At 41.2% G+C, this 24,081-nt stretch overlaps 2 protein-coding genes across 6 annotated transcripts in view; both read right to left on the bottom strand.

Moving 5' to 3' along the window:
* Positions 1 to 1,384: 1,384 nt before the first annotated feature.
* asb4 (ankyrin repeat and SOCS box containing 4) lies at positions 1,385 to 5,110 on the bottom strand. The gene is made up of 6 exons (XM_085445340.1): positions 4,417 to 5,110; positions 3,813 to 4,112; positions 3,484 to 3,726; positions 3,142 to 3,389; positions 2,941 to 3,054; positions 1,385 to 2,641 (listed from the first exon to the last, which is right to left on the bottom strand). Exons 1-6 carry the CDS (start codon positions 4,958 to 4,960, stop codon positions 2,453 to 2,455), a joined length of 1,638 nt encoding a protein of 545 aa, XP_085301466.1. The 5' UTR covers positions 4,961 to 5,110; the 3' UTR covers positions 1,385 to 2,452.
* A 2-nt stretch (positions 5,111 to 5,112) lies between these two features.
* ppp1r9a (protein phosphatase 1, regulatory subunit 9A) overlaps positions 5,113 to 24,081 on the bottom strand; it is a 51,236-nt gene continuing 32,267 nt past the window's right edge. For 3 of the 5 annotated variants that reach the window (XM_085445335.1, XM_085445333.1, XM_085445336.1), the window contains exons 8-20: positions 21,571 to 21,624; positions 20,668 to 20,897; positions 18,852 to 18,948; positions 17,246 to 17,381; positions 13,900 to 13,985; positions 13,090 to 13,222; positions 12,942 to 13,002; positions 10,569 to 10,616; positions 10,406 to 10,454; positions 8,892 to 9,011; positions 8,566 to 8,589; positions 8,098 to 8,280; positions 5,113 to 7,707 (exon numbers count right to left, since the gene is read on the bottom strand). In XM_085445335.1, coding sequence (XP_085301461.1) covers positions 7,525 to 7,707; positions 8,098 to 8,280; positions 8,566 to 8,589; positions 8,892 to 9,011; positions 10,406 to 10,454; positions 10,569 to 10,616; positions 12,942 to 13,002; positions 13,090 to 13,222; positions 13,900 to 13,985; positions 17,246 to 17,381; positions 18,852 to 18,948; positions 20,668 to 20,897; positions 21,571 to 21,624 — 1,404 coding nt within the window. In that variant the 3' untranslated portion in view covers positions 5,113 to 7,524. The remainder of the gene's footprint in view (positions 7,708 to 8,097; positions 8,281 to 8,565; positions 8,590 to 8,891; positions 9,012 to 10,405; positions 10,455 to 10,568; positions 10,617 to 12,941; positions 13,003 to 13,089; positions 13,223 to 13,899; positions 13,986 to 17,245; positions 17,382 to 18,851; positions 18,949 to 20,667; positions 20,898 to 21,570; positions 21,625 to 24,081) is intronic. The other 2 variants (XM_085445337.1, XM_085445338.1) reach the window with 1 other exon arrangement.

Genomic DNA, 24,081 nt, shown 5'->3' with positions numbered 1-24,081 from the left:
GTTGGCTGCCTTTTGTTCCCACACTGCCTCAGTAATGCTGAGGTCTGGGCTCTGGGGAGGCCAATCCATGGCTGACCGTGGCCTACTGCTGCCTTTTCTCACTGTTCTTTAAGAATAGCTTCATTTCTGCTCATTTCTGATGAGGCTTCTGGTCCAGTGTCGGGCCTTTGCTGGATTTTTTTCCCTGTTTTTTAAGGACATGACTTTCAGATAATTTCAAATGCTGTAGCTAGATTTTTTAAAATTTTATTTTAGATGTGCTACTTTTGTCCAGTTTCCTGCCCATTTTTAAGGACACACTGCACTTCATGCCAAGATGTACCAAGTTGTTGTGTCAATATCTCAACTATTATAGGCTCAAAACTTTGACACCGTATTATAATCACACTTTCAAGTACTGAAAGTGTGATTATCCAAACAATAAATATTTTGTAGATGGTTTTCTGAATATTTTAAAATGACTTCTCCTCGCCTCAGATATTCATTTTGTGTGTCTCTATAATGCATCATTAGAGACGACACAAAAATACCAAGCACGAAGCTTTAATCTTAACGTTTCATTAGGTTGACAGTTCATTTATCTCCTCTAGCGTCTCCTCCAGTCTGCCTCAGTCTAATGACTTCTTTCCTCTGTTGTACATTAGTCTTTCTCCCGGTGACTCAGCATCTGGATGAAATAGACAGACATCATTACACCATGCTGTTGTGAAAGGACTGGGCCATGTTCTGTAAAGGATTAAAGGCAGACTTGACACCTTTCAGAACAGTTTCCTCTAGGAGAGGATTTACTGTGCTCATTCTGGTAAAACCTGAAAATAATATTAAGTTCTTCTTCTTCCTTTTTAAGAAGTTATCTCTGATCTGAGGGCGTCGGGTGCTTTCTTGCACTGCAGACAGTGTTTTCCTTTTTTTTGGCTACAAGCAGTCCACTGGAAAAACAAGCACTTGTTCCGGAGGGTTTTGTCAAGTGTTTGTTCTCCTGAAAGTGGAACATGAGTTTGAGAGTGCGCATTAAGGCTGGTTGCCGGGTAGATTTGGAGCCTTCTCTGCATGGGCTGTCCATAGAGAGAGAATCTGGTCAACACTGCACAGGTGGAAAATAGCTACAGCAAAGAGACTCGCACTAAAGACACTTTAGATGCTTCTTTTTGGGTGGCTAAAGGTCCCTCTGTCACTCTAAAGAATAAAGTAAATGCAAACATTTGCACATTTGTCGATTAAACATTTAAGGGTTAGGGAGTGATGCTGTCACTGCTTTAAAACTTCTTTCTTTTTGCTTTTCTGTTATCATCACCTTAGTCATTAATGTAAGTGATCTAGAGCTTCGTACATCTCATTTTTAGTCTTTTATTGGGTCATTACAAAAATGACCTATAGATCCCATTATCTCAGACTCCTCTGGGTGTTGGCAGAAACGAGACGCTGATAATCAAACTGTTTCTTTTTAATAAAATTAATTTCAGACTCACCAGGCTAGTAAAGGTGTCAACATAGCAATATATCTAAAACGATCTCTCCCCGCATGACGTCACGTTTAGTTTCATTTTTTCAATATATTCTACATTTATATCCTCAAAAATTGATATGGAGCAAATTAACTACTAATAACCTCTTTCAGTGGGTTCAGACGCTGTAGAAACCTTGGCTGTGTTATTTGCACTACTGATTAATCATGAAGCTGCTTTTGTTTTCAGGGTGCACTGTGTCACGACAGGCAGTGTTCGAAGCTCTGTCCTTCTAATTGGACACCTTCTCTTTATACAGACAAAAATGTCAATCCACAGCTCTCATTTAACTTTTAACGCCCCCATAATTTGGTCCTTATCTTTGAAAAGACCAAATGGTTGTTATTTTTGAATGCAAGAAATTCTGAATGTGGTAGTTTGTTCTCATAATAACAACCTAACAGAGAGAAGGCAACACTAGGAGTCGTTTGGGTTGGAAAAAAAAGAACTTACTTTATATATTTTTCACTATTTACAAGAAACAAAATTTCGGTAAGAATTTTCTCACAATATATTACAGGGAAGTTATTTTTTGGGCAGGCCCTAGCTCCACTATCAAGCCTTTATATGTATTACATATATCACTATGCCTTAAGATTCAGACTAGACACACCATTGCCATCTATACAACAAAAACACCAATGAGGAGGATTTAACATCTGGAAGCATCTTAAAGCTATTTTAACAAATCTCCCCTCCGACCCGCCAGCTGTCCTGGAATGTTAGCAGCTATTAACTAAAACACAGAAATGTCTCATCCTGCAAGCACAAAAAATACCTTTTTTTGTTCTTTTTCTGTGCTTTCTGAGGTTTAAATAAATAAAATGTTAATGATGATGATGTTACATCTTGCACCACTTTTCATTTCCACAGTTAGCGGAGAGGCACAAATGTTTCTATTCAGGTCATTAGGCCTCATTCTGCACATCAGAACACCAGAGTCTCTATCAGTACAGTATCCCCTCAGGTTCTAGTAATAAATACTTCTTCATGGATAATGGCAGAGGCAGCTGTGCTACTCCTCTGTCACAGAAACTGCCCAGGGCAGCTCTGATGGCACATCTGGAGAGGTGAAGCAGACTGCGAGGAGCGTCAGTGCAAACAGCAAACAGGGAGTCGTAGAAGTCTTTATGGCGCTGAGGAGACAAAAAGAAACAGACGCTTTTGTTTAACTTCAATGAGAGGGCACACTCAGTCATATTCAGCTAATGTAAGCTGAATTTAAAGGGGCAATACACTAATTAACAGTTGAGAGGCATCAGATAGCTTTGAATTTGTTCATCTATAAATATTTCATCTTTTAACATTCTTTTCAGTTTTTACAATTTTTTAAATTATAAATGAGATTTCTTACACAGGATTACGTTTTTTCCTTTTTAATTTCAGTCAGTGTGTGTGTATTGTATTTAAAGAAAACAGTCTTTATTAGCTCTACCTTGTAGCAGTCATCAGGAAGAGCAGCTCTCCACTTCCTTGTGGGTTTTAAACTGCTATAGGAGTTAACCAAGATTTCTACAACTCTGGGGTAGTCATGGCAGTTCTGGAACACCTGTGCAAAACATTAAAGACTTTGTGGTTAAACATATAGTATAACGCAGATCATTTCAGCACAAACCCACATCATCATCTTCTCTACCTTGTGGAACTGTGGTGGGTAAATCCGTGCTGCATTGTAGTTGAGCAGCAGCTGAAAGCAGAGGTCTGGCATGGCCATAGGCCTGACTTCCGTCACTTTAAGGAGATACTGAATGGGAGAACAGCCGTTGATGTCCATGGCTCGAGAATCTGCCCCAGCCTCCAGCAGCATCTTTATCAGGACGTGATCGCAGTTCCAGGCAGCTTTGTGAAGAGCTGTTTTGTGGTCTGCCTCCTGAATGTTGGGATCTGCAACAGAAATCAAATCTGAAACATTGCAGTGGAAGTAAAGGGGGGGGGGGGTTAAAGTCAAAGTCAAGGAAACCTATCTAGAACGTCTTACCAGCTTGATAGTCCAGCAGGAGGCGACAGACTAGATGATGGTCTTGGCTGTAGGTTTGCTCCTTAGTGTCAAAAGCCCAGAAGGCTGCAGTCACCAGAGGAGTCTCCTGCAGAGAGTTCACTGCATTCACAGATGCTCCATGAGCCAAATAGAGAGCCACCAGCTCCGGAACACCGAATCTGGCTGCCGTGTGTAGAGGTGTGTCCTCTTTGTTGTTGTGGCTTGCTTTGTTGACTTTTGCACCTCCATGAGAGGGAAAAAAACATTTGGTTGTTGTTTTAGTGGTTTCTGCAGTGACTGTATTTGTGCTTCTACCTTTGCCTTCTCACCTTTGAGGATAAGTTGCTTGGCACACTCTACAGACTCCCGGCTAATGCAGTAGTGCAGCGGTGTGTGCCCGCTCAGAGACAGGCTGTTGACCTTTGCCCCGTGAGCCAAAAGCAAGGGCACACAGTCTCCATTGGACACCTCACAGGCCACGTGCAGAGGCGTCTTCCCATTGGGCATCTGATTGACAGCTGCGCCTTTCTGAAGGAGTACCAGCGCTGTCTCCACAGCATTGTACATTACACATACATGGATACCCATGGCCCAGGACTTTTCCAGTTTGTAGCCGGGTAGCCAGTATCCTAAAAGAGAGGAAGTAACTTTCAGCAACAGTAAAGTTTTTGTACTTTTAATTCTTCATAATTACAGCAGTTTCATCTAAGTGCTTTGTAATGTTTGAGTTACACACACACAATCCAATATATTGCATTAAAGTGTGTGCAATAATCCATCCTACGTACTATGGTTCTATGGAAGTTTTGCACCACCTAATGGTCAACTTACCGGACTGCTTACCAACAATGGAGAAGTGTGAGAAATCTCACGATCTGCATTTATACTCAGCACACACACACACACTCACAAACACACACAGTTTTCCTGCACCTTGTTTGTACGAGGCGAGGACCATGCTGGGATCTTCCACCTCCAACACAACGTCAATGTCTAGTTTGCTGGTTTGTAAAATCTCAAGGACTTCCTGTGCGTTGTTGGTCTGCAAGGCCTCCAGGAACCGTTGCTTCAGCTGTTTTTCAGCCAGTTTTCTGGGACTCAAATCCTCCATGAAATCTCTGTCCAAAGGCCCTAACGCTGCCAAATCGTCTGGCTTAGACGCTAATATTGTCCATAAAGCATGGAGTATGTTGGAAAGCAACGCACAAATGTTGACGATGAAGGATTCCAGCATACCAACCATTGCAACAACTCCATCAGCCCGGCCATAGGAGTTGCATAGAGAAAGAAGACAAAAATAAAGCAGATGAAGAGGGGCAACAAGTGACAGCAGTGCGTCGTCACTGGGAGAAAATAGTCCTGGAGAGAAATTAGGATGAACATAAATAGAAAGCATAGAGGGTGGGATGGGAAAGCTAAAGCTGGCTGACTCTAGACCAGTTAGTGTGCTGGGGGGTGTCCAGTGACAGAAGGGCATTGTATTGTATCCCTTCTATCAGTGGATGTGGTAAAAAATAATCAGCTTTATGAACCTGAGAGAAAAAAAACAACTCTAATATTTTTATGTGGGTGTCTGACTGAATAGGACACATGCAGAAGAAGAAAAAAGAAGAAGAAACAAAAGCAAACTGTGGACAGTGGCTGCACATTTTATTCAGTGTGACAGGTAACTGCCCTTTCAAAGTTTTCAGATGTGACAGCAAGGCAATGACAAAAAAAGGAGGAGGAGGAGAATAAGCACAGCTTTTTTTAAAAGTGAAAGCATGGCTAGCAGTTTGTGGCAAATATCTTTTTGCTATCCCTACATACATAAAAAAGAAAAAACCTTCCAGACATGATTCATCTGTGTCTCTGCCCGCCGGGAGCACTGAGGTCCCATGTATACGATGGTTTCATCACGCCTGGCAAGATCGGTCAAGCACATAGAAAAGATTTGGAATCCCGTATTTAGCTCAGGTCTGACCTTTAAGCATCCTCAGCCCTCTGGAAAACAGCGCACCCACATTGACACAATACAAAACAAGGCTTCTTTAGGACTCTTACAGCATATTGCTTTCAGTGTTTAACTATACATACAAAAGAGTCTGCTGACTGGTTTGTCAGGGTGTGTGTGGGGTATTAATAGAAGGATTCAAGTGTTACAAAACATTTCATGAGAATACATCATGAGCAGTTTATTAGAGTAGCACGGGAGCAGCACTATGGTGGTATTAGAGGAAAACCACAAGCACAATGGGACTATACTACTGACTTTTTTCTCTCGTTGCAATATCGACCTTTAAATCCTTCATTTGATAACAGCCATTTGAATTGAAATCACTTTCTGATCACGTTTGGCAAAAGTAGGTAATCATACAATTCTGGATAAATAATTATTAAATGTTAATAATCCTCTTATTTCGTTATCATAAACAATAGTACACTGCTTCATTAAATACAGAAATAAATAAATAATAACACAATCTACTATCATGTATACCCGCACTGATACCCCATCTATTCTTCTCAGCCTGTTAGCAGCACACCAGACAGGGTCATTAAGATAAAGATATCATCACAGCTGCCTGCATATCTCTCATGGTGGCTGTGGTGTCTCTACATTTAATGTAAACCTATAAAATAATTCCTGGGAATGATAAAGAAGTAACACAGGCAAAATGTCTCTCGGTGAGCTTTGAAATCTTAAAATAAATCGTTCCAACAATGATGAACCAATTTCAGAATAAAGTCCAAAATATATTCCGGCTGTAAAGTTCAATTCCACTGTAACATCAAAGTTTTAGGTGAGATCATCTTTAAGGACAGTTTCTGCACTTTAGGTGTCGCACAAAGCATCTTTATGGCAGCATTACAAAATGTTATTTTCAGGACATTCCAGAGAAATCTGCATGACAAAGCATCGGAGATAATAAAATGACACGAATGAGGACGTCGTTTAGTCTATCGTATGTGTCCTGACGCTTGCACAGAAGAGGGCAGAGTTTGGAAAAATTCTACTAAGCTGAAATTTCTAAAGGCAGCGGCAGGTATTACTTTGTTACTGAGAGAATATAAAAAGAGGTCAAAAGCAGGTTACAAGGGGGAGTCAAAGCAACATTATGCATTTAAGCAAGAAGTTTCATTTTTATCAACTTTTCTGTTTTTTGTGGTTCGGGTTAGGTAAGTTACAAATGTAATAATTACACAGTACCTGAAATCTCTATTAGAACAAGTCCAGTCAGTTTAGTATGTCTTCATCATTTATACTTTAAACGGCTTGAGTATGGTACATGTATACGGTAAGGGGCACTGTAAGCCAGTACGCAGGTCAAATTTACAGTGGTTGCACTTCCAGTGTTCTTACAAGAAATCAAAGCGCTCGTTTCTCCCGGCGAACCTTTAATTTCCAGTTCAATTCCTTTAGGGAAGTTCCAGTGTTGCCTTATTCAGTAGTGAAAGTAAGCAGCATGGGGACACCTGGTGGTGGGAGATGAACACTGCCTCATGTAATCCAACACAAAGACCTGAACTGTATGTGCTTCGTAAAAGCCATAAAGAGATTCCGCTGATCTTTAGATTTGAGCAGGATATACATAAGTCTATTGAAATGGCACATCATCTACATCCTTATTTATCACTGTACATGTCTATGTCTAAAGGTGCTATGATGGGTAAGAGAAGTCTCTGGAGATGATGTGGTAGGTTACAGAGATAAACTTTTCACAGGCGCACTCTGGATATGAATAAATAAAACCAATTTACAGCTATAAACAGCAAAACAGAATCCATAAATTCTGGCTAAAAACACAGGATGGGTGTAAAATGAAGCAAATGAAGGGCACCATTCTGTTATCCAACTGATCCTTTTGGTTTCGTTTGGTTGGTGAAAAGGTCACTCAACAACAACTGGCAGCTGGGTGTGGAGCTCCACCTTTCAGAACTACTGAACTACTGAGCGGGCGTCCCTCGGGTTTCGTTTGTGGGGCCTGCTGACGTTCTGTTCTGCGAGATGCTACTTGATGTGGTGCTACAGTAAAGCGGGAGGTAATCTGGGGGCTCGTTTCACTCCGCCGCACTTTCTTTACGTGCATCTTTCTGCTGCTGCTCCAGCTCTCTCTTCCGCAGCTTTTCGCGCTGTTTCTCCATCTTTTCTTGGTTCCTCTTGGCCTTTTCCATCATAACTTTGAGGTCTTTGATCTTCTTCTTGATCAGTGTTCGATCCTGGGAAGAAGTGACCCCAAGAGCCTGAAACAAATTAGCAAAAATTGTTTTATATTTATCTCATAAGTATAATTATTTCGCTTTATTTTTTTTTTATCCTTTATATTTCTTTTGCCAGACCAGTTATGCTCATCTCATAAAAACACTTTATTGTTAGGCCTATACCCTTGGAACTACTTTTAGCAGCAATGAAGTCATAGTTTTCTGAAAACATGTATCAGTCTCTCACATAATTGTGAAGGAATTCATTATCTACTCTTTATGGAGGTTTCATTTATAAACAGCCCTCTTAAGGTCCTGGCATAGCCTTTTAATTACGTTGTTATCTTTGAGGACTTTGACTGGGTCATTGTGATGTGATCTGTATTCGAAATCTAATTAAGATGCATTTAATAACAAAAAGGTTTCTGTTACCTTGAGCTCAGCACTATTCAGCTGAAGCAGCTGCACTCCATCTATATTTTTGGCAGTGAATTCTGGAATATGGTGTTCTAAGTTTAGGCCCATAAGCCAGTGGGCCACTTGCTGTGAAGTCCATTCGGTAATGCTGCGGTTCTGCCACTGGTACTGCTTTGAAAACTGCCCCTCGTCTAGCATCTGAACATACATGACAAGGAAAAGAAGCACATACGATAAAAAACCTATCAGCTCCATCTTTAGTGCTTAATTTGGATGAATAATGGGCTCAAACCCAGTCAACAACATCAAAAATTCCACCGATGCCTACATTCAGCACGTAGAAATACTGAAATTCTGGGGGCCATGAAGAGAAAAAAGATCGTTCCTCACCAAAGATGTGTAGCAGTGAGACACAGACAAATGGTTTACACACAGCTCAACAGACACAGAGACACGCATGCATTAAAAGAACCTCAGTCTCACCTCATCATCTATCATATCCAGACTCTGAATGTTGCAGCATAGAAAACAACAGAAAATGATTGGGTAGTTAACAGAACAGAAATGAAAAAGCTACCTCTGTGGTAGCCTGGCAAATAAAAAAAAAAGTGCTTTTCTGCAGTAAAAACAAGATAAGCTTTCGTGCAATAATGTAAAGAAAAAAAAAGAAAAACTTTCTGGATGTTTTCTATAAGATTACACACTTTATGCATGGGCTGATTTGAACCAGCGAAGATAAATAAGCTTGTATTTATGGTTTGTGTTTCCATATTGAACATCCACGAAGAAGTTTCGGGAACATTTAGTACCTCATCTGAGGACAGCACCAGCGTGTGTGAGCGTCCTGACATCTTGGCTTCACTGAGCAGACCGCTGATCTCTACTGAGCTGCTGCTGCTGGCACTCAGATCATCGCACAAAGTGGGTGCCTAAGAAATCAACAACACGTTCGTAAGACTTGTGGCGAGCCAACTGGCTCTGCGGCTGAATTTAGCCGATTAGTTGGAACGCTTCTCTGTTACTGATGTTTCTGTGCAGCGTTATGTGAAGCCCAACACGATGTAGATGTTACAAATGTATTTAAGAATGATTTTTTTAACCTGAGAGAGCGGACGGGGAGTGAATGAATCAAGAAAATGGAGGTTTTTTTCTCCCAGAATGTAACTGATGTGCTTCATCGCCCTGTTTTTAAAAAAAATTATGTTTTAGGTGTTTGACAAGCTCCAAGAAGGAGTGTGTGCATATCTGTAATTTTTTTAAAGATGCTTGAATAGTATGCAAACTATAAATTTGGCTGGAATTTACGTGGACACAACACTGCCCTGCAGAGAAACTTTATTTGAGCTACTGAACGTTCCTTTTTTCGCCTGAAATACACAGGTTTATAGTTTCGGTGATATATGGCTAAGAGTGTAGAGCTATTTCTTACGCTCAATAACATACAGTAGCTTAACTCAGTCCTTTTAGTCTCAGTACCATCTGAGGTCAAAGTGAGACTAATCTCAGGCTTAGACTGTCAGCTTTCTGGGAGGACTCCTTACCTAAAAGCTCCATAAAAACATAATTAAGAAGAAGTTCTGATAAGATTTATCTTCTCATGTGCACTCTTCTTAAGCTGAGGGTGTCTTGGGAGTGAGAGAGGACTGAACTGGTGCAGGATCAAAAATAATCTCCTTTTTAATCCTATGGTAACCCCATCTGATATTACACAGGATTAGCCAGTTTTCACGTAAGTTCCTACAACTTTAATCTTATTGTATCAGGATGAGGTTTAACTGATTTTATACACATTAGAAAATGAACTCATTCACACTGTGATCAGATTTTTCTGCTAAAGTTAAATTAACACCTAAAATCAGATCATATGTTTGCTAAATCATTATGTTTTTTTTTTACTGAGTTTCATCGACTGTTACACAATTAATTGGGCAATTATAAAGCAAATTATGGATTTCTATGGCTTTGGCAAGGTAATTTCCTTTTATATAAGCCCCAAATTACATCTTGGGGTACAAAATTATTTCCATTTCAATTGTTTGAAGCATTATTATTAAACATAAAGGAATACAATACCACATAATGTGAATAGGAGAAGAAGTGTGGCCATGTGAGTGCAGTCTGTTCAACAGAAACTACACAGTACATTAAAGCTACAAAGTGAACAGTAACCTGCAGTGAAAATGCAGAACTTGTTAAAAACTGCACGGATGCCAAGAAGACTTTTTTAAGTGCATGTATAATTGTGCACCACAAAGGGCAAAGCAGACTATTATTCAGAGAGAATCACTATTTACCAAGGTACCAATGACCAAACCTCACACACCTTGGCCTTGAGGTACTCTGGACTGTTCTCTGCTGACGGCTCTGTGGAGCTGAGAGACAGAAAGAGGTGCAGGGAGTTCCGAAATCAGCCATCGTGAAGTAAACATTTTAAATCCTCGTGTTTATTAGATGGAGGGAGACAAGGAAAATGCAAACAGTAATACCTGTTTCCAGGTGAAGCTCTGGGATCTTTGTCCTTCACTTTGGTTTTCCTGTGAGGAGGTGGAGTGGAGTTGAGTAACATATGTGATGCAATTTTTTTGTTCATGTGCTTTGTTAACTATGAACCTTTAGTAATTATTCATACAAAATGACTTCCATAAAAGATCAGTTGTTAAATTGTCTCTCTTGGCTCCTGACGAAGGCGGTCGCACTTTTCTCCTCCCCCTTTCCCTTATCTTCCCTGCTTGGCTTCTCGTGTCCTTGTCTAGTCTCGTCTACTTTTCTACTCTTGCCCTGGAACACTCTCACAGTCTGTTCTCTAAAACCTAAAAGGGGAATTATGGATTTGATCAACTGGTCCCTGAATGCAACTGACACCCTCTTCTCAACGAGAAGCCTGGGCTCGGGTGAGCCTGAGTGTCCTGGAGGGACGTTCCCTGCCGGATACACGATGGACGAGTGGAATAACTGGAGGGTCCTGTGCCTGGCGCGGCTGTCGATCGAGGACATTGAAGACATCTACCTTTTCGGAACCATGATAACAGGGTTCTTGCTGATCGGAGCTGGCTTGGCCCTGGTTTATCGAAGATTAAAGAAAGCAGAATCGGCTCTTCAAAACCCCACAAGGCTGCCCGCTGTGATTGAAGCGATGGGACGACTTGTGACTTCTCGAAACAGGCTCATTGAACGCTGCACGGATAAGATCTTGAAGCTTGAGGCTGCAGTGAAAACTCAGACTAAGACCTATGAGCGAAAATTGGATAACATCATGGAGAAACTCGCGGCTCTCCAACGGGAGATTGAGAGACCAGTGTTGGACTGTTAGAGCGGCTGTAAAATTGACATGCAGTTGTTCGAACTAAAGGAATGCTACAATCATTTCATCCGGCTACCATATAGGCGCCAGCTGTGGTCTCAAGGCTGGAGCTGAACAAAACAAATTTTCACTCTGAGAACAGACTGTTTACTTAGCCTGGCAGGGCGAAGGACACTCTCTCAGCTAAACTCAGGACACACACACACACACACACACATACACTGATACACACTCATCCCCCTCCATTTCCAAACGCCTTCGATGCTTGTCCTCTCCGGGGTAGATGGCGGGTTGACTGGACCAGCACAGACATGCTGCAGGACCGGATGTGCTGTCTACACCGGCTCTCTCTTACCCTTACCCACCCCAGTTGCTTGTCTTGTGTTTCTATGGTGTATTGACAGTCATGTGCTTTTTGTGCTGGGGTGTTTTTTTTCTGTTCTCAAACTGTTCTCCCAGTAGGAGCTCAGTCTGAGTTTTTTTTCTCCTCCTCTCACCTCATGTTTTGTATTTTCGTTGTTTTTTTCCTATCAGCCTACCTCTCTGACATGTCTTCCCAATGTGATGTTTGTGTAAAGTTCAGTCAGAGGGTTCCTTTGTAAATGCGCACGTGCCATTAGCGTGCTGCCTGCTGTAACCTATAATTTCTTTCATGATTAATAAAGAATTTCTGATTCTGATTAAAACTGCAGACGATAAAAGCTGTAAATAAATACAGCATGTTTTATCTGCTCATGTGTGTTCATTGCTCAGCATGTTTGTAAATGTTTATCTGGTTCATTTAGGTACACCTGTTCAACAGCTCGTTAAGACAAATGTGTATTCAGCCAATCACGTGGCAGCAACTCAGTGTATTTAGGCATGGCAAGAAAATCTGCTGAAGCCAAACTGAGCATCAGAGTAGGCTGTGGCTGCAGGTAGTCTGGAGTTTCAGAAACTTGGATGTTCCTGGAATAGCATCTCTAGAGCTTACAGCATCAGGAGACCACACTGGGTACCACTTTTGTCAACTAAGAACAGGAAACTAATGATGATCTGCTGCAACATTTGAATGTTGGGTTCAGAATTTGGCAAAAAAGCATAGATGCATCCTGCTTTCTACCAGTTATTGAGGCTGCAGGTGGCGTAATGGTGTGTGGGAATTTTCTTTATATATTTTGGATTCCTTAGCATCAACTGAGCATCACTTAAATGCCACAGCCTACTCGAGTATTGTTGTTGACCATGTCCATCCTTTTATAACCACAGTTTACCCATCTACTGATGGCTGCTTCCAGCAGGATAAGACACCATGTCACAAAGCTCAGATCACTTCTAACTGGTTTCTTGAACATAACATTTTAGCACCTTACCAAAAGGGCATCCAGCCCAGTACGAGTAAGCTGTACCTAATAAGGTGCCCAGTGAGTGTACACAGCACTGCTCTTTTATACGTGATCCTTGTGTTTGATTAACAACTTCATTTATCAACTTCATTTGACGACATTTCTCTGGACAACGTACGATGCATCAATTCACTCAAAAAGTTAACATGTCATTGCATCATCTGCTGTCTTACCCAGGGTCCAGAGCTGGTCTCTGCTCCTCCAAACTCTGAGAGGGGCTCGGAGACTGAGAACCTGTGATAAGAAACGCCCCATACTGACATTACTCCTACATCAAATGATGAGCTTAAAAGAGTTCTGCATGGATCCAGGAGTGCTAACCGTGGAGTGTTTTTCTGGGGGAGCCCTCTGGACTGGCCTGGACCCTAAGTGCTGGAACTCCTCCATCGCAAGAGGCCACACTACGAAACGGACCAGAGTGGCTGTGGGATTGACTTCCACGACCTTCAGAGATCTAACAGCAGAGAGAAGAAGAAACATCAAGTTAATTTAAGAGACCATAAAAATGTGAAAAATGTAACTAAGGAGAGAGCGAAAGAAAAGACAAGCAAAACCTCCAAAGAACTCCCACAGAACGAAGAGGAAATTAAGTGCAATCAAAGAATAAGAGATCTGAGCAGCCAGAGCTGCGCACTAATCTGACAGAAGTCACTTGACATACTTTCACCATTTCTAATTCCTTGCCCTCTTTTCCCCAGGAAGCGCCACAGTGCCTTAGCTTCTGTGTTCCTGCCAATTCTGATCCAGTTCTCGAGTTGTTTATCTAATCTGAACTTGCTGAGTTAAGTGACAGCATTAGCCAAACCCGAGCCTTTCATCCAGAAAAAAAAGACTGTAGCTGTTATTATCACACTGGGAGAGACAATAAGTTGTGACAGAACCACACACTCAATTAAAGTGGCAGAGCAACAAGCGGCAATTAATCCATTAGAAGGAATAAAGTGGAATGGACAGGGGTTAATCTGAGACATATTAAATGTAAGAGTACGCTAATGAGAATAATGGAGCTCGTTTGATTAAAAGTCACATCTGTCTGCATCACGTCTGTTTCATGTTTCAACAGTTGTTAAATAAGAAATCGTGTAACTGTGTTAAGGTTTCACTGAGTAAAGGAAACATGTTAATACAAACCTCGTCTGTGGAGCAGATGCTGTCTCTGGGAACTCCTCCGTAGCCCTTTATTTTGCTGGGTGAGTGGGGAGAGCCCTCCTTCGTGTCTAGAGTCACACCCACACACACAAGAAATGGTGAGCAAAAACAGCTTTTGGTATACCCGAGCACATCCCTTCATGATGACATCTGTCCATCCGTGACGTTTGTTTTTTAAATTTTACTTTTTTTAAACTTCTTAATTTTCCCTGACCCCGTGTCGACACCCACATTAAACACACCTATTAAAAAAAAACATCAACTCAGTTAAAACGTCCAAACTTCCCCCATGAGCGACACTTCTAATTAGGCAGACAATTATCATCGTTCTCCTCATTCCCTGAGTGCGCATGGAGATGCTGTCAGATGAAACAAAGACTGAATCACTTAAATTTCAAAAAGATAATTTCAGCAGACCCTGTATTCTCCTCCCACGTGTGCTCTCTCCTTTATATCCCGTTCAAGCCGTATCCCTTGGCCCCTCTTGTTTTAATATACAGTGGGGCAAAAAAGTATTTAGTCAGCCACCGATTGTGCAAGTTCCCCCACTTAAAATGATGACAGAGGTCAGTAATTTGCACCAGAGGTACACTTCAACTGTGAGAGACAGAATGTGAAAAAAAAATCCATGAATCCACATGGTAGGATTTGTAAAGAATTTATTCGTAAATCAGGGTGGAAAATAAGTATTTGGTCAATAACAAAAATACAACTCAATACTTTGTAACATAACCTTTGTTGGCAATAACAGAGGTCAAACGTTTACTATAGGTCTTTACCAGGTTTGCACACACAGTAGCTGGTATTTTGGCCCATTCCTCCATGCAGATCTTCTCGAGAGCAGTGATGTTTTGGGGCTGTCGCCGAGCAACACGGACTTTCAACTCCCGCCACAGATTTTCTATGGGGTTGAGGTCTGGAGACTGGCTAGGCCACTCCAGGACTTTCAAATGCTTCTTACGGAGCCACTCCTTTGTTGCCCGGGCGGTGTGTTTTGGATCATTGTCATGTTGGAAGACCCAGCCTCGTTTCATCTTCAAAGTTCTCACTGATGGAAGGAGGTTTTGGCTCAAAATCTCACGATACATGGCCCCATTCATTCTGTCCTTAACACGGATCAGTCGTCCTGTCTCCTTGGCAGAAAAACAGCCCCATAGCATGATGTTTCCACCCCCATGCTTCACAGTAGGTATGGTGTTCTTGGGATGCAACTCAGTATTCTTCTTCCTCCAAACACGACGAGTTGAGTTTATACCAAAAAGTTCTACTTTGGTTTCATCTGACCACATGACATTCTCCCAATCCTCTGCTGTATCATCCATGTGCTCTCTGGCAAACTTCAGACGGGCCTGGACATGCACTGGCTTCAGCAGCGGAACACGTCTGGCACTGCGGGATTTGATTCCCTGCCGTTGTAGTGTGTTACTGATGGTGACCTTTGTTACTTTGGTCCCAGCTCTCTGCAGGTCATTCACCAGGTCCGCCCGTGTGGTTCTGGGATCTTTGCTCACCGTTCTCATGATCATTTTGACCCCACGGGATGAGATCTTGCGTGGAGCCCCAGATCGAGGGAGATTATCAGTGGTCTTGTATGTCTTCCATTTTCTGATGATTGCTCCCACAGTTGATTTTTTCACACCAAGCTGCTTGCCTATTGTAGATTCACTCTTCCCAGTCTGGTGCAGGTCTACAATACTTTTCCTGGTGTCCTTCGAAAGCTCTTTGGTCTTGGCCATGGCGGAGTTTGGAGTCTGACTGTTTGAGGCTGTGGACAGGTGTCTTTTATACAGATGATGAGTTCAAACAGGTGCCATTCATACAGGTAACGAGTGGGGGACAGAAAAGCTTCTTACAGAAGACGTTACAGGTCTGTGAGAGCCAGAGATTTTCCCTGTTTGAGGTGACCAAATACTTATTTTCCACCCTAATTTACGAATAAATTCTTTACAAATCCTACCATGTGAATTCATGGATTTTTTTTTCACATTCTGTCTCTCACAGTTGAAGTGTACCTCTGGTGCAAATTACTGACCTCTGTCATCATTTTAAGTGGGGGAACTTGCACAATCGGTGGCTGACTAAATACTTTTTTGCCCCACTGTAGCATACGTGGGCTGCATCATTCATCTCACTGCTGATGCAATCACTCTGCTATCCGCTGAACTGCACCAGATATGGTGCTTCTTCTACTGTTCTGACGGTTACAGCCACTGAAATGAAGCCAGCGGAGCTTAAAAAGACTTGAGGAGAACAAAGCCTGACAGAAACCCTGACAGATGGGCTCAGGACTGATTAGTTGTTTGTTTTTATTTGCAGTAGTTCAGAGTGAAACTGGAGTCAGAGGTTCAAGTGTGAGGATTTTTAAAATGAAATGGATATTTCTATATTATCTACAATGGAGTGTGTGAGTTAACAGTAAAAAACTGGATAATGCAATGTTTTTTAATGTACTTTAAAAGCAAAATCATCATTAAACTGCAAGATTCATTAAACAAGCTAACTTAGCACAAAAGCTAAGAGAGCGACGGCTAGCCAGAGCTAGCGAAATGTGCTAACCAGCATTTTAAGATCTTTGTTCAATCAATGAAGTGTAAATAAAGAAGGCAAATAATCACCTTGATTGCTTTTCTTTTTTAATTTATCAGTTTTTTACTGATTCATACAAAACAAACCAATATATGACATATTCATTAGTGAGCTTTAGAGGGACTGGTAGCAGCTCTGGTTTTACTCCCACTACTCCCACACCTGCTAAGCAGTATTAATTTCACTGACCAGTGATTTTCATCATAGTTTTTGACAATAACTAAATAAAATTAATGCACAGGGACAAAAACAAGATGGAAATAGTCTGGAGAGACAAGATCCAATCAGAATTTATTAAGTTGTGTTTTTGGTTTTTATGCTACAACTAGGACCCATGCTCCCTGTTTCACATGAAAATGGGACAAATTTTTAACACTTGTGAGGAAGAGAAGAGCAGACAGACGGACACATTTTGCAATTAATGTAAAGGAAACGGAAATGCTAAACTGTGTTGAGAATCTCTCATCATAATCTCGTGATATTTAAAAGACTAAAACGAAAAGAATTTAGATGCGTAAATTATGATTAAAACTAAATAAAGTTTTAATCAAAAGATAAATTAAAACCACTGCTAAGCTAAGTTAGCTAGCTGCTTGGTTCACCTTTAAATTCCAATAAAATTCTTACAGATGTGAATGACATTGAGCTTCTTGGTAAGAAAAACAAACAAACAAAAAGCAGAACAACAACATATAGAGATATTATACTTTTTCCATAATGGGCAGTTCCCACATAAACAGACCTCTGGCTTGTGTTGCAGCTCGGCTCGGGCTGTGCTGTTGAGCGCTGAGCCTCTCAGAACTGCTGCTGTTGTTGTTGTTGACCTGGATACCGTTCTGCTTCATCAGCTGCATTAGCTCCGACTCTAAGGTTGCAATCTGTAGAGAGGGGCCAACCGGTTGATGTTAATCACCTGTAGGCATATACCTGTCAAACAGCTGCTTTAAAGCGCTGGAACAATTGGTGACATGCTGAGATGATCAGAAAACACATTTATACTTGATCTGAAAAAAGTGGACCTGTAATTCTTTTTCTTATTTTCATATATTTACTGTTACAATTAAATTAAACATGACAAAAGTTTAAAATGAAGAGGTCAGCATCTGTGCATGTAATCCCTATGAGCTACAAGCTCAGGTTTCAAATTACTCCAAACTCTCAGTTTCAGGCAGGTTTTACTAGACTCGGTTCTGTATGATGTCACTGAGGGTGGACATCCTTAATATGGTCAGCTCTGGCACCTCAGAAGATGTTGGAGCTCAGAGGGAGCTAATTCCTGAGTTAATCACGTTCCACAGTAATACCACAGTGGCGACAAAAAGCAAGGAAAAAGGAGATTTCCTCCTTAGAAAGCTAGCTAGGAATAAGCCACTGCAGCCCACAACAGTGTACAAAAGAAAGGTTTTACAGTTTTACCAGTGTTTATGTGGACTGTCACCATCTTCAATTGTATAGTCGGCGTTGGAAATCCAAATCGAGTGGGTTTTCCCGTAAACAATCCTGAGTCATGAATTGGGAAGGGAATGCAGTGACAGCTCTGGCTGTAAACACAGAAGCCTCCCCACCTCTCTGCTGCTCAAACCTTTTGTTTACAAGGGACAGCCAATCAGAAGAAAGTTGGCTTAGGTAGTGGACCTAAAATAGCTTGTTTCATATCCTTGATGAATGAGGGGCTGAACAAAGGAGCACAGACCTAGAAATCAGTTTCAGGGGTTGGCCAAGTGTGTACAAATATCTGAACATATAGTACAATTGTTCCAGTATGTCAGTGTAGTTAAACAGAGACTCTGTGTGTTGTTGTACGGAGGGAGTATCAGAGTATAAAGAGTCTACTGTTTTCCAAAACTCTTACCTGTGCCACCCTCGACTATTTACCCTTTGAAATCCAGTAAAGGAATGAGTGTCGAATGCAAAAAATAAAGGCTTGATTGACAATTCAGCTGTGAAGAAAGGCCTAAAGGTTGATGATTAAACCTCACACCAGCACGATTATCTTTGTGTCGCACTTCCTTTTTATTGAAAAGAGTGAAACGGCAAACAAGAGGCGGCAGAGGCAGTACGACATGTGAGAAAGTGTGACCACTGGGCCTGAGCACATTACAAGAAACACCAAGTGGCAGAAAAAGCACAGGGGGGTGCTCCTAAAGATCTTTATGTCCATGCTGATTATTGGCTTTGAATGTAATTTCACACAAAGCCAGACTGTGTCACTCATTAGCATATTTTCAATGTTATTTAAGGGCAAATAGCTTAATTTTACAAGCCCACTCTGAACAGCTACAAGGCAGGAAGCTATTCAGTTATGGCAAAAATGAAAAGTGGATAGAAAAAAAAAAAAGATAGCTTACCCTGACTTGCAGTCCCTGGATCTCAGCCAGGTGAGCTTTCTCAGCCTCCTCCAGCCGCCTCCTCTCTGCATCCTCCTTCTGGATGAACTCCACCTCTCTGGAGGAACAGGAGGCGGGGGAGAGGAGATGTGTGTTAACACAGGAAACAAGATACAGCTATAATATGTGCATGTGCACATTTCATCATGTGTGATAGTGCCTTGCCTCTCGCTCAGCTGTGGTAATAAGGGAGTTGAGGCTGTTTGAGGATGCCAGAATGACTCATTTTACCCCGATCACGCTGTTCCCGGTTAACACACACATCTTTTTTTTCCCTTTTACCTCTACTTTACCCCCCTCTATTTGCTTTCCTGTCTCATTTCTTCATCACATCTTAAGTCCTCCCACTGAGGATGTGAGGGAGAGACACAAGGAAGGATACACCTGTGTTTTTTCACTTTAAGCCCCTCCAGATGGATGCTCTCTCCTTAAAGGTGCATTTAAGGGGATCTGAAGACCTCCGTGATGGGAGACAGAAACAATTTCCAGGTCAAAGGAGGAAAGAGCACGCGAGGACGTTTGCATAATGAAAGGCACACAGTCTCTCTCCTCTGCAGCCCAGGCCGAAGGTACAGATCAGCATGGAGAGTTTGTTTCACCGCTTTGCTTCCATTTGGCCTGCAGGGGCACAGCCAATTATATCCAGTCACACTGAAGCTGAGCAGGAGAGGTTCTGAAATCAGTGCACAGAAAAGGAGGGAGTGCTGCACTGCATTAAAATGGAAACACAGTTCTTACTGTTGAACTGGGATAAGGCTTAAAAGAAACATAGTTGGTCCAGCTCACAGATGGAAATGAGGTAGATATTGTTTTTCAGGTTCACTGAGAGAAGTGAGGGTAGCTGTAAAAGGAAAAACAAAGGAATTCATCCAAGTTTTTTTTTAATTAAAACATATGTTTGTAGGATTAATGCTAAAGTACTCATTTGAAAGAGTTGAAGTGTTATAATAAATGTGAGGTTTCCTTCTTAGCTGTTGCTTCTCTCGGCAAGCTGAGAAGAGTACATTTAATGAAAGCACCTAGGCAGAGGTTTCTGACTCAGTTATGCTACAGTAACATATGGAAACAGACTGATTTTGTATGAAGTATGGCTAACTAGACAAAATTTATCGCACATAAGTCTTTTTTTTGCCCTGATTTCAGTCCCTCAAGAAGTAATCAATGTTTTTTTCTTACATAATATGCAATATTCATAGAATTTGAAACTATGAAACTTTGTTAGGACATTCTTGTCTCCTTCCCATTTTTAATCACTCGGATGTTCAGTTTTTAGTTTTCCCAATGCACTAGCTTCCATAAATCATTTCTGATTAACTGCTAGCACACATTAGCACATTAAAATCTGAAACTGAGTGAAAATAGTGAACCGAACCTGGGATTGCCAGTATGTGACATCATAAATACCTGCAAGATCATATATAATCATATAATATCATATATAATTTATATAATCATATAAAAGACTATAAATAGCCTCACTGAAGTTACCTCATAGATGTGACTATAGATTACAATGATTTTTTTTTAAATTGTGTACATTCAGCATTCTTTCAGTTGGACTAATGTTGTAAGCTCAGATAAATGACCCTAATTAGAAAGTGCATGATTAGTTATAGTAACCTAAGTTGCTGCCGGTGTCCAGCAGACTTACATTTTCAAACTGTATTAGCAGTTGAACCCAAAACACTGTCATTGGTCCAATGCTTAATGTAACTGAGATTTCATGACCGAGAAAAATAAACACAGTGAGAGGTCCAATGTGATCAGTTTCACTCACTTCTGCTGGAAGTCTTTGATGAGCTTCTTGGCTTTGTTGTACTTCTTCTCCAGAGCCTGGTACTGGGCCTGGGCCTCCTTCAGGTGTTCATTGACGGTGTGGCAGAGCGTCTGCGCCTCGATCCAGTAGCTCTCCAGCTTCAACATCCTTTCCTTGTTCTCCTCGATGCTGGCCTTCAGCTGGCTCTTCTCCTTCTCCCAGCGCTGCTTTTCCCGCTCCACTGATGCCAGCTGCAGGACAAAATCAGCATTGTCCAATAATGTCCAACACTATATATACAACATATTACACATATACACATGCCAAAAAACAGGCACTTTTAACAGGATATGTAACCAATATTAAGTAAGAAGTTATAGACTGTTTTTTAATTGTTAAAACACGAGCTTGTTGGACGTTTTGAAGGTCTCAAAGTAAGACAAAATCAAACCTACAGTTATAAAATCAGCAAGCAAAAGCTAATAAAACTGCCTTTTTGGAGCAAAGACTTATTAAGAGTACAAAGTGCATCACAAGGAACATCGTTACTGTCATGGAAAAAGCTTTATAGGCACCACTTTGATCAAACTGCATATGAATAATACACCGTTATTTATATGCATGCAGGCACAAATGCATTCACAGAGACCCTGACAACACTGAGTGCGTCATGCAAAGAGACAACACTACCTTCAATAGTTGTATAAAGTGTATTTAAAGTATTTTAGCTGTGGATTGTTTCTGTAAAACATCTCTCGCTTATAACACCAAAGTTTATCTCCCAAAGATTTCCACCAAGCTTGAACCGCTGCTCACCGGCTATCCTGACCCAAGTCTCACATTGATTTAAAAATCATGTAAACACTGACAAAACACACCCACAACCAGTCGCCTGATTGCCCAGAGACGGTTTTAATCCCTTACCTTGTTTTTCAGTTTCTGGATCTCGGCCTCGGTCACCGTGTGTTTGATTTGGAGCTGTTGGTAGCAGAGGAGGAGAAAAAAAGAAAACAGGAGAGAAAAGAGAGGGCGGTCAAGAATCAAATGGATGGCTGAGCAGGCTCTCTGTGCCGTCGATACAGCGTGATGGACAGAGGCAGCCGACTCTGTCCTCCCCCTGACAGCGTCCCAGCTCCAGCACTGACATGCACTCTCAGAGGAGAGGCAAGGAAAGCTGAGGGATGCATGAATTGCTAAGTAGTTTAAAGAAGCCATAAAGGGAAAAAAAAGTCATACATTTTCTAACATGGAATAACGTTTTGCATTTTTAATGCAATGTTAAAACTAAAACTAAACTAAAAAAAAAAAAATCTAAGAAACTTAGGTGTTAGTTAGATGTACAAGTGTATATGGGTGGTCCATTAGAGGCAGACAGGAAGTTAGATAATGACTGAGCAGACATAAACAGGAGAAGAGGAGATGCAGAGAGAGAGAGCAGGATATGGAAACAAGTGAAAGCTCTGAGAGAAAAGTAGAGGCGTGACACACAGAGCACTGGCCGAACTTTTTTAAAGTACTAATACTGATACTCATACTTTTTTCTAATTACTCCTCCTGAAAAATTCTTCTTTCATTATGTTTGAAAGCAAATATCAAATTCTTATATGTATATACTGAAAAAGTGTTTCTTTGTTGCAATCATTCACTATCTCTGTGTGAGCTGATGTACCTCCAGTGGCAGAAATTAGTTACAATACCAACAGTTCTGCTTCTGTTTAAAAATTCACTTTAAAGTTTACCAAAAGTTACTGTGAAGTTTCAGTAGCGCAAGTTAAGAAGTTTTCACACAACTTCAAATAATTTTGGTAGAATCACATCAGGATATTTTTCACACTTCTCCTTTCTCACATGTCACACACGGCAGGAAGTAGGTGGCAGTGCTAGAAATACTCTGTGAGGCTGAGAAGAGGGAGCTGCCTGGATAGGAGGCAGTGCATGATGCACACTCACTAGTAGTGAATGCAAGAGGATATGAGCTGTTCTGTTCACACGTCAGTGCAATCCAACATCACACAGCTTATTTATTAGGAGACTGACAGGTGTTCGACGTGTGTTCTTAAACACACGGCTACTGTGTAACTCCAAGAAAACTTCAGGGCTCTGGTGCATGTGCAAAAATAGCAAGAGGTAGTTGTGTAGCTTTCGAGGTTCCAATCTTTTGGTGCAAAAGTTAATCTGCTTCTGCATAACATCTTCTAACAACTTCTAGAAATCCTTGGACCTAGTGAGTCTGAATAAAGCTCAGTGATGCAGCAAGTCTAAGAGGGAACAAAGGAAAAGAAATGACTGACTAAAGTGGGTACATGTTGGGATAATGACTGTGTTAGACCTGCAGAGCGTTACATTTTTGCAGAGCTTTCATTTTCTAATATAAAGAGTCATCCTCCCCTTTTTTTAAAGAGGTTTGACTAAAACTGGGGGAGAATATTTGGCTGTGTCTACAAATCAGTGGACATCTGATAGATAATTTACTTATCGCTCACTCACACTGGAGTAAAAATAGGACAGCAACTTCCTTGAGACCAAAAAAAAATGTGGTGGTGTCTCAGTGATAGCGCAGATTTCCTTTTTCATTTAGGAGTAGTTTGCAGAGGGTGAGCGCGCGACACCGTCAACCTCTGTGGATCACAAAGCGAATACACTGCACTCGGACTCTGACTGACTGCAGTCAGATGAGAAAAATTGGTGAAGGTTTAAAAATAATTGCTGCCTAAATTATAAATACAGATTTACAATGTGGGTCAATCTATGTAGACAGTGACAATTTATCTCAATTAATCATCATATTATCAGTGAAAGATTGCAACAATTGCAAACTTTAACCATTCGACTCAATTCAATCAGAAACTGACTGTTTCTTATCAACATTTTTTGACATCATTAAAGTCACAGCTGACTGCAGATGGTTGCAGACCTGAGACCGTTTTAAAGCAACGCCATCACAAGTTTGGTCGTGCCAATTTTTTTCATAGCACAATTAATCATTGCTGTTTCAAACAGCATCTTGTATCATCACATTTTCTCTCTGTCATTTACAAAAGCCTGACAGCCCCATAGTCAACTGCTTCCTAAAAGACTCCAAAAACAGAGGCGTTTAAGAATGAAAGGGAAAAGCTGAACTATGGGAGAGAGGTCAAGAAGCAGAGAAAATGACAAAATGGAGTAAAAGCACACACCCTGAGCCCAGGGATTACATTATATTTTCACTCGATATCCACTGCAGTGCCTGCAGTGCAGCTGGAGCCATTTGTTAAATGTGTCATACAGCAATTGTGGAAGGCCCGTGGTGCCACAGCGCTGATGGTAACGGTGTTGGAGCGCGAGATCGATATTACCAGCTTTTTAGCAGCATTAAAGCATAAATGAGTTAACTGTCAGTAAATTTATGTTCTGTTTCATTGCTGTAATCTTCAAAGTGAGTTCACTGTTAGCGAA

Source organism: Copadichromis virginalis, linkage group LG22, assembly GCF_057382275.1.
Source record: "Copadichromis virginalis isolate Kocher_CV1m ecotype Utaka linkage group LG22, C_Virginalis_male_GT1.1, whole genome shotgun sequence".
Classification (NCBI taxonomy): domain Eukaryota; kingdom Metazoa; phylum Chordata; class Actinopteri; order Cichliformes; family Cichlidae; genus Copadichromis; species Copadichromis virginalis.
The sequence above is the reverse complement of the archived record's forward strand: the minus strand, read 5'-3'. Positions and strand labels throughout refer to the sequence as shown.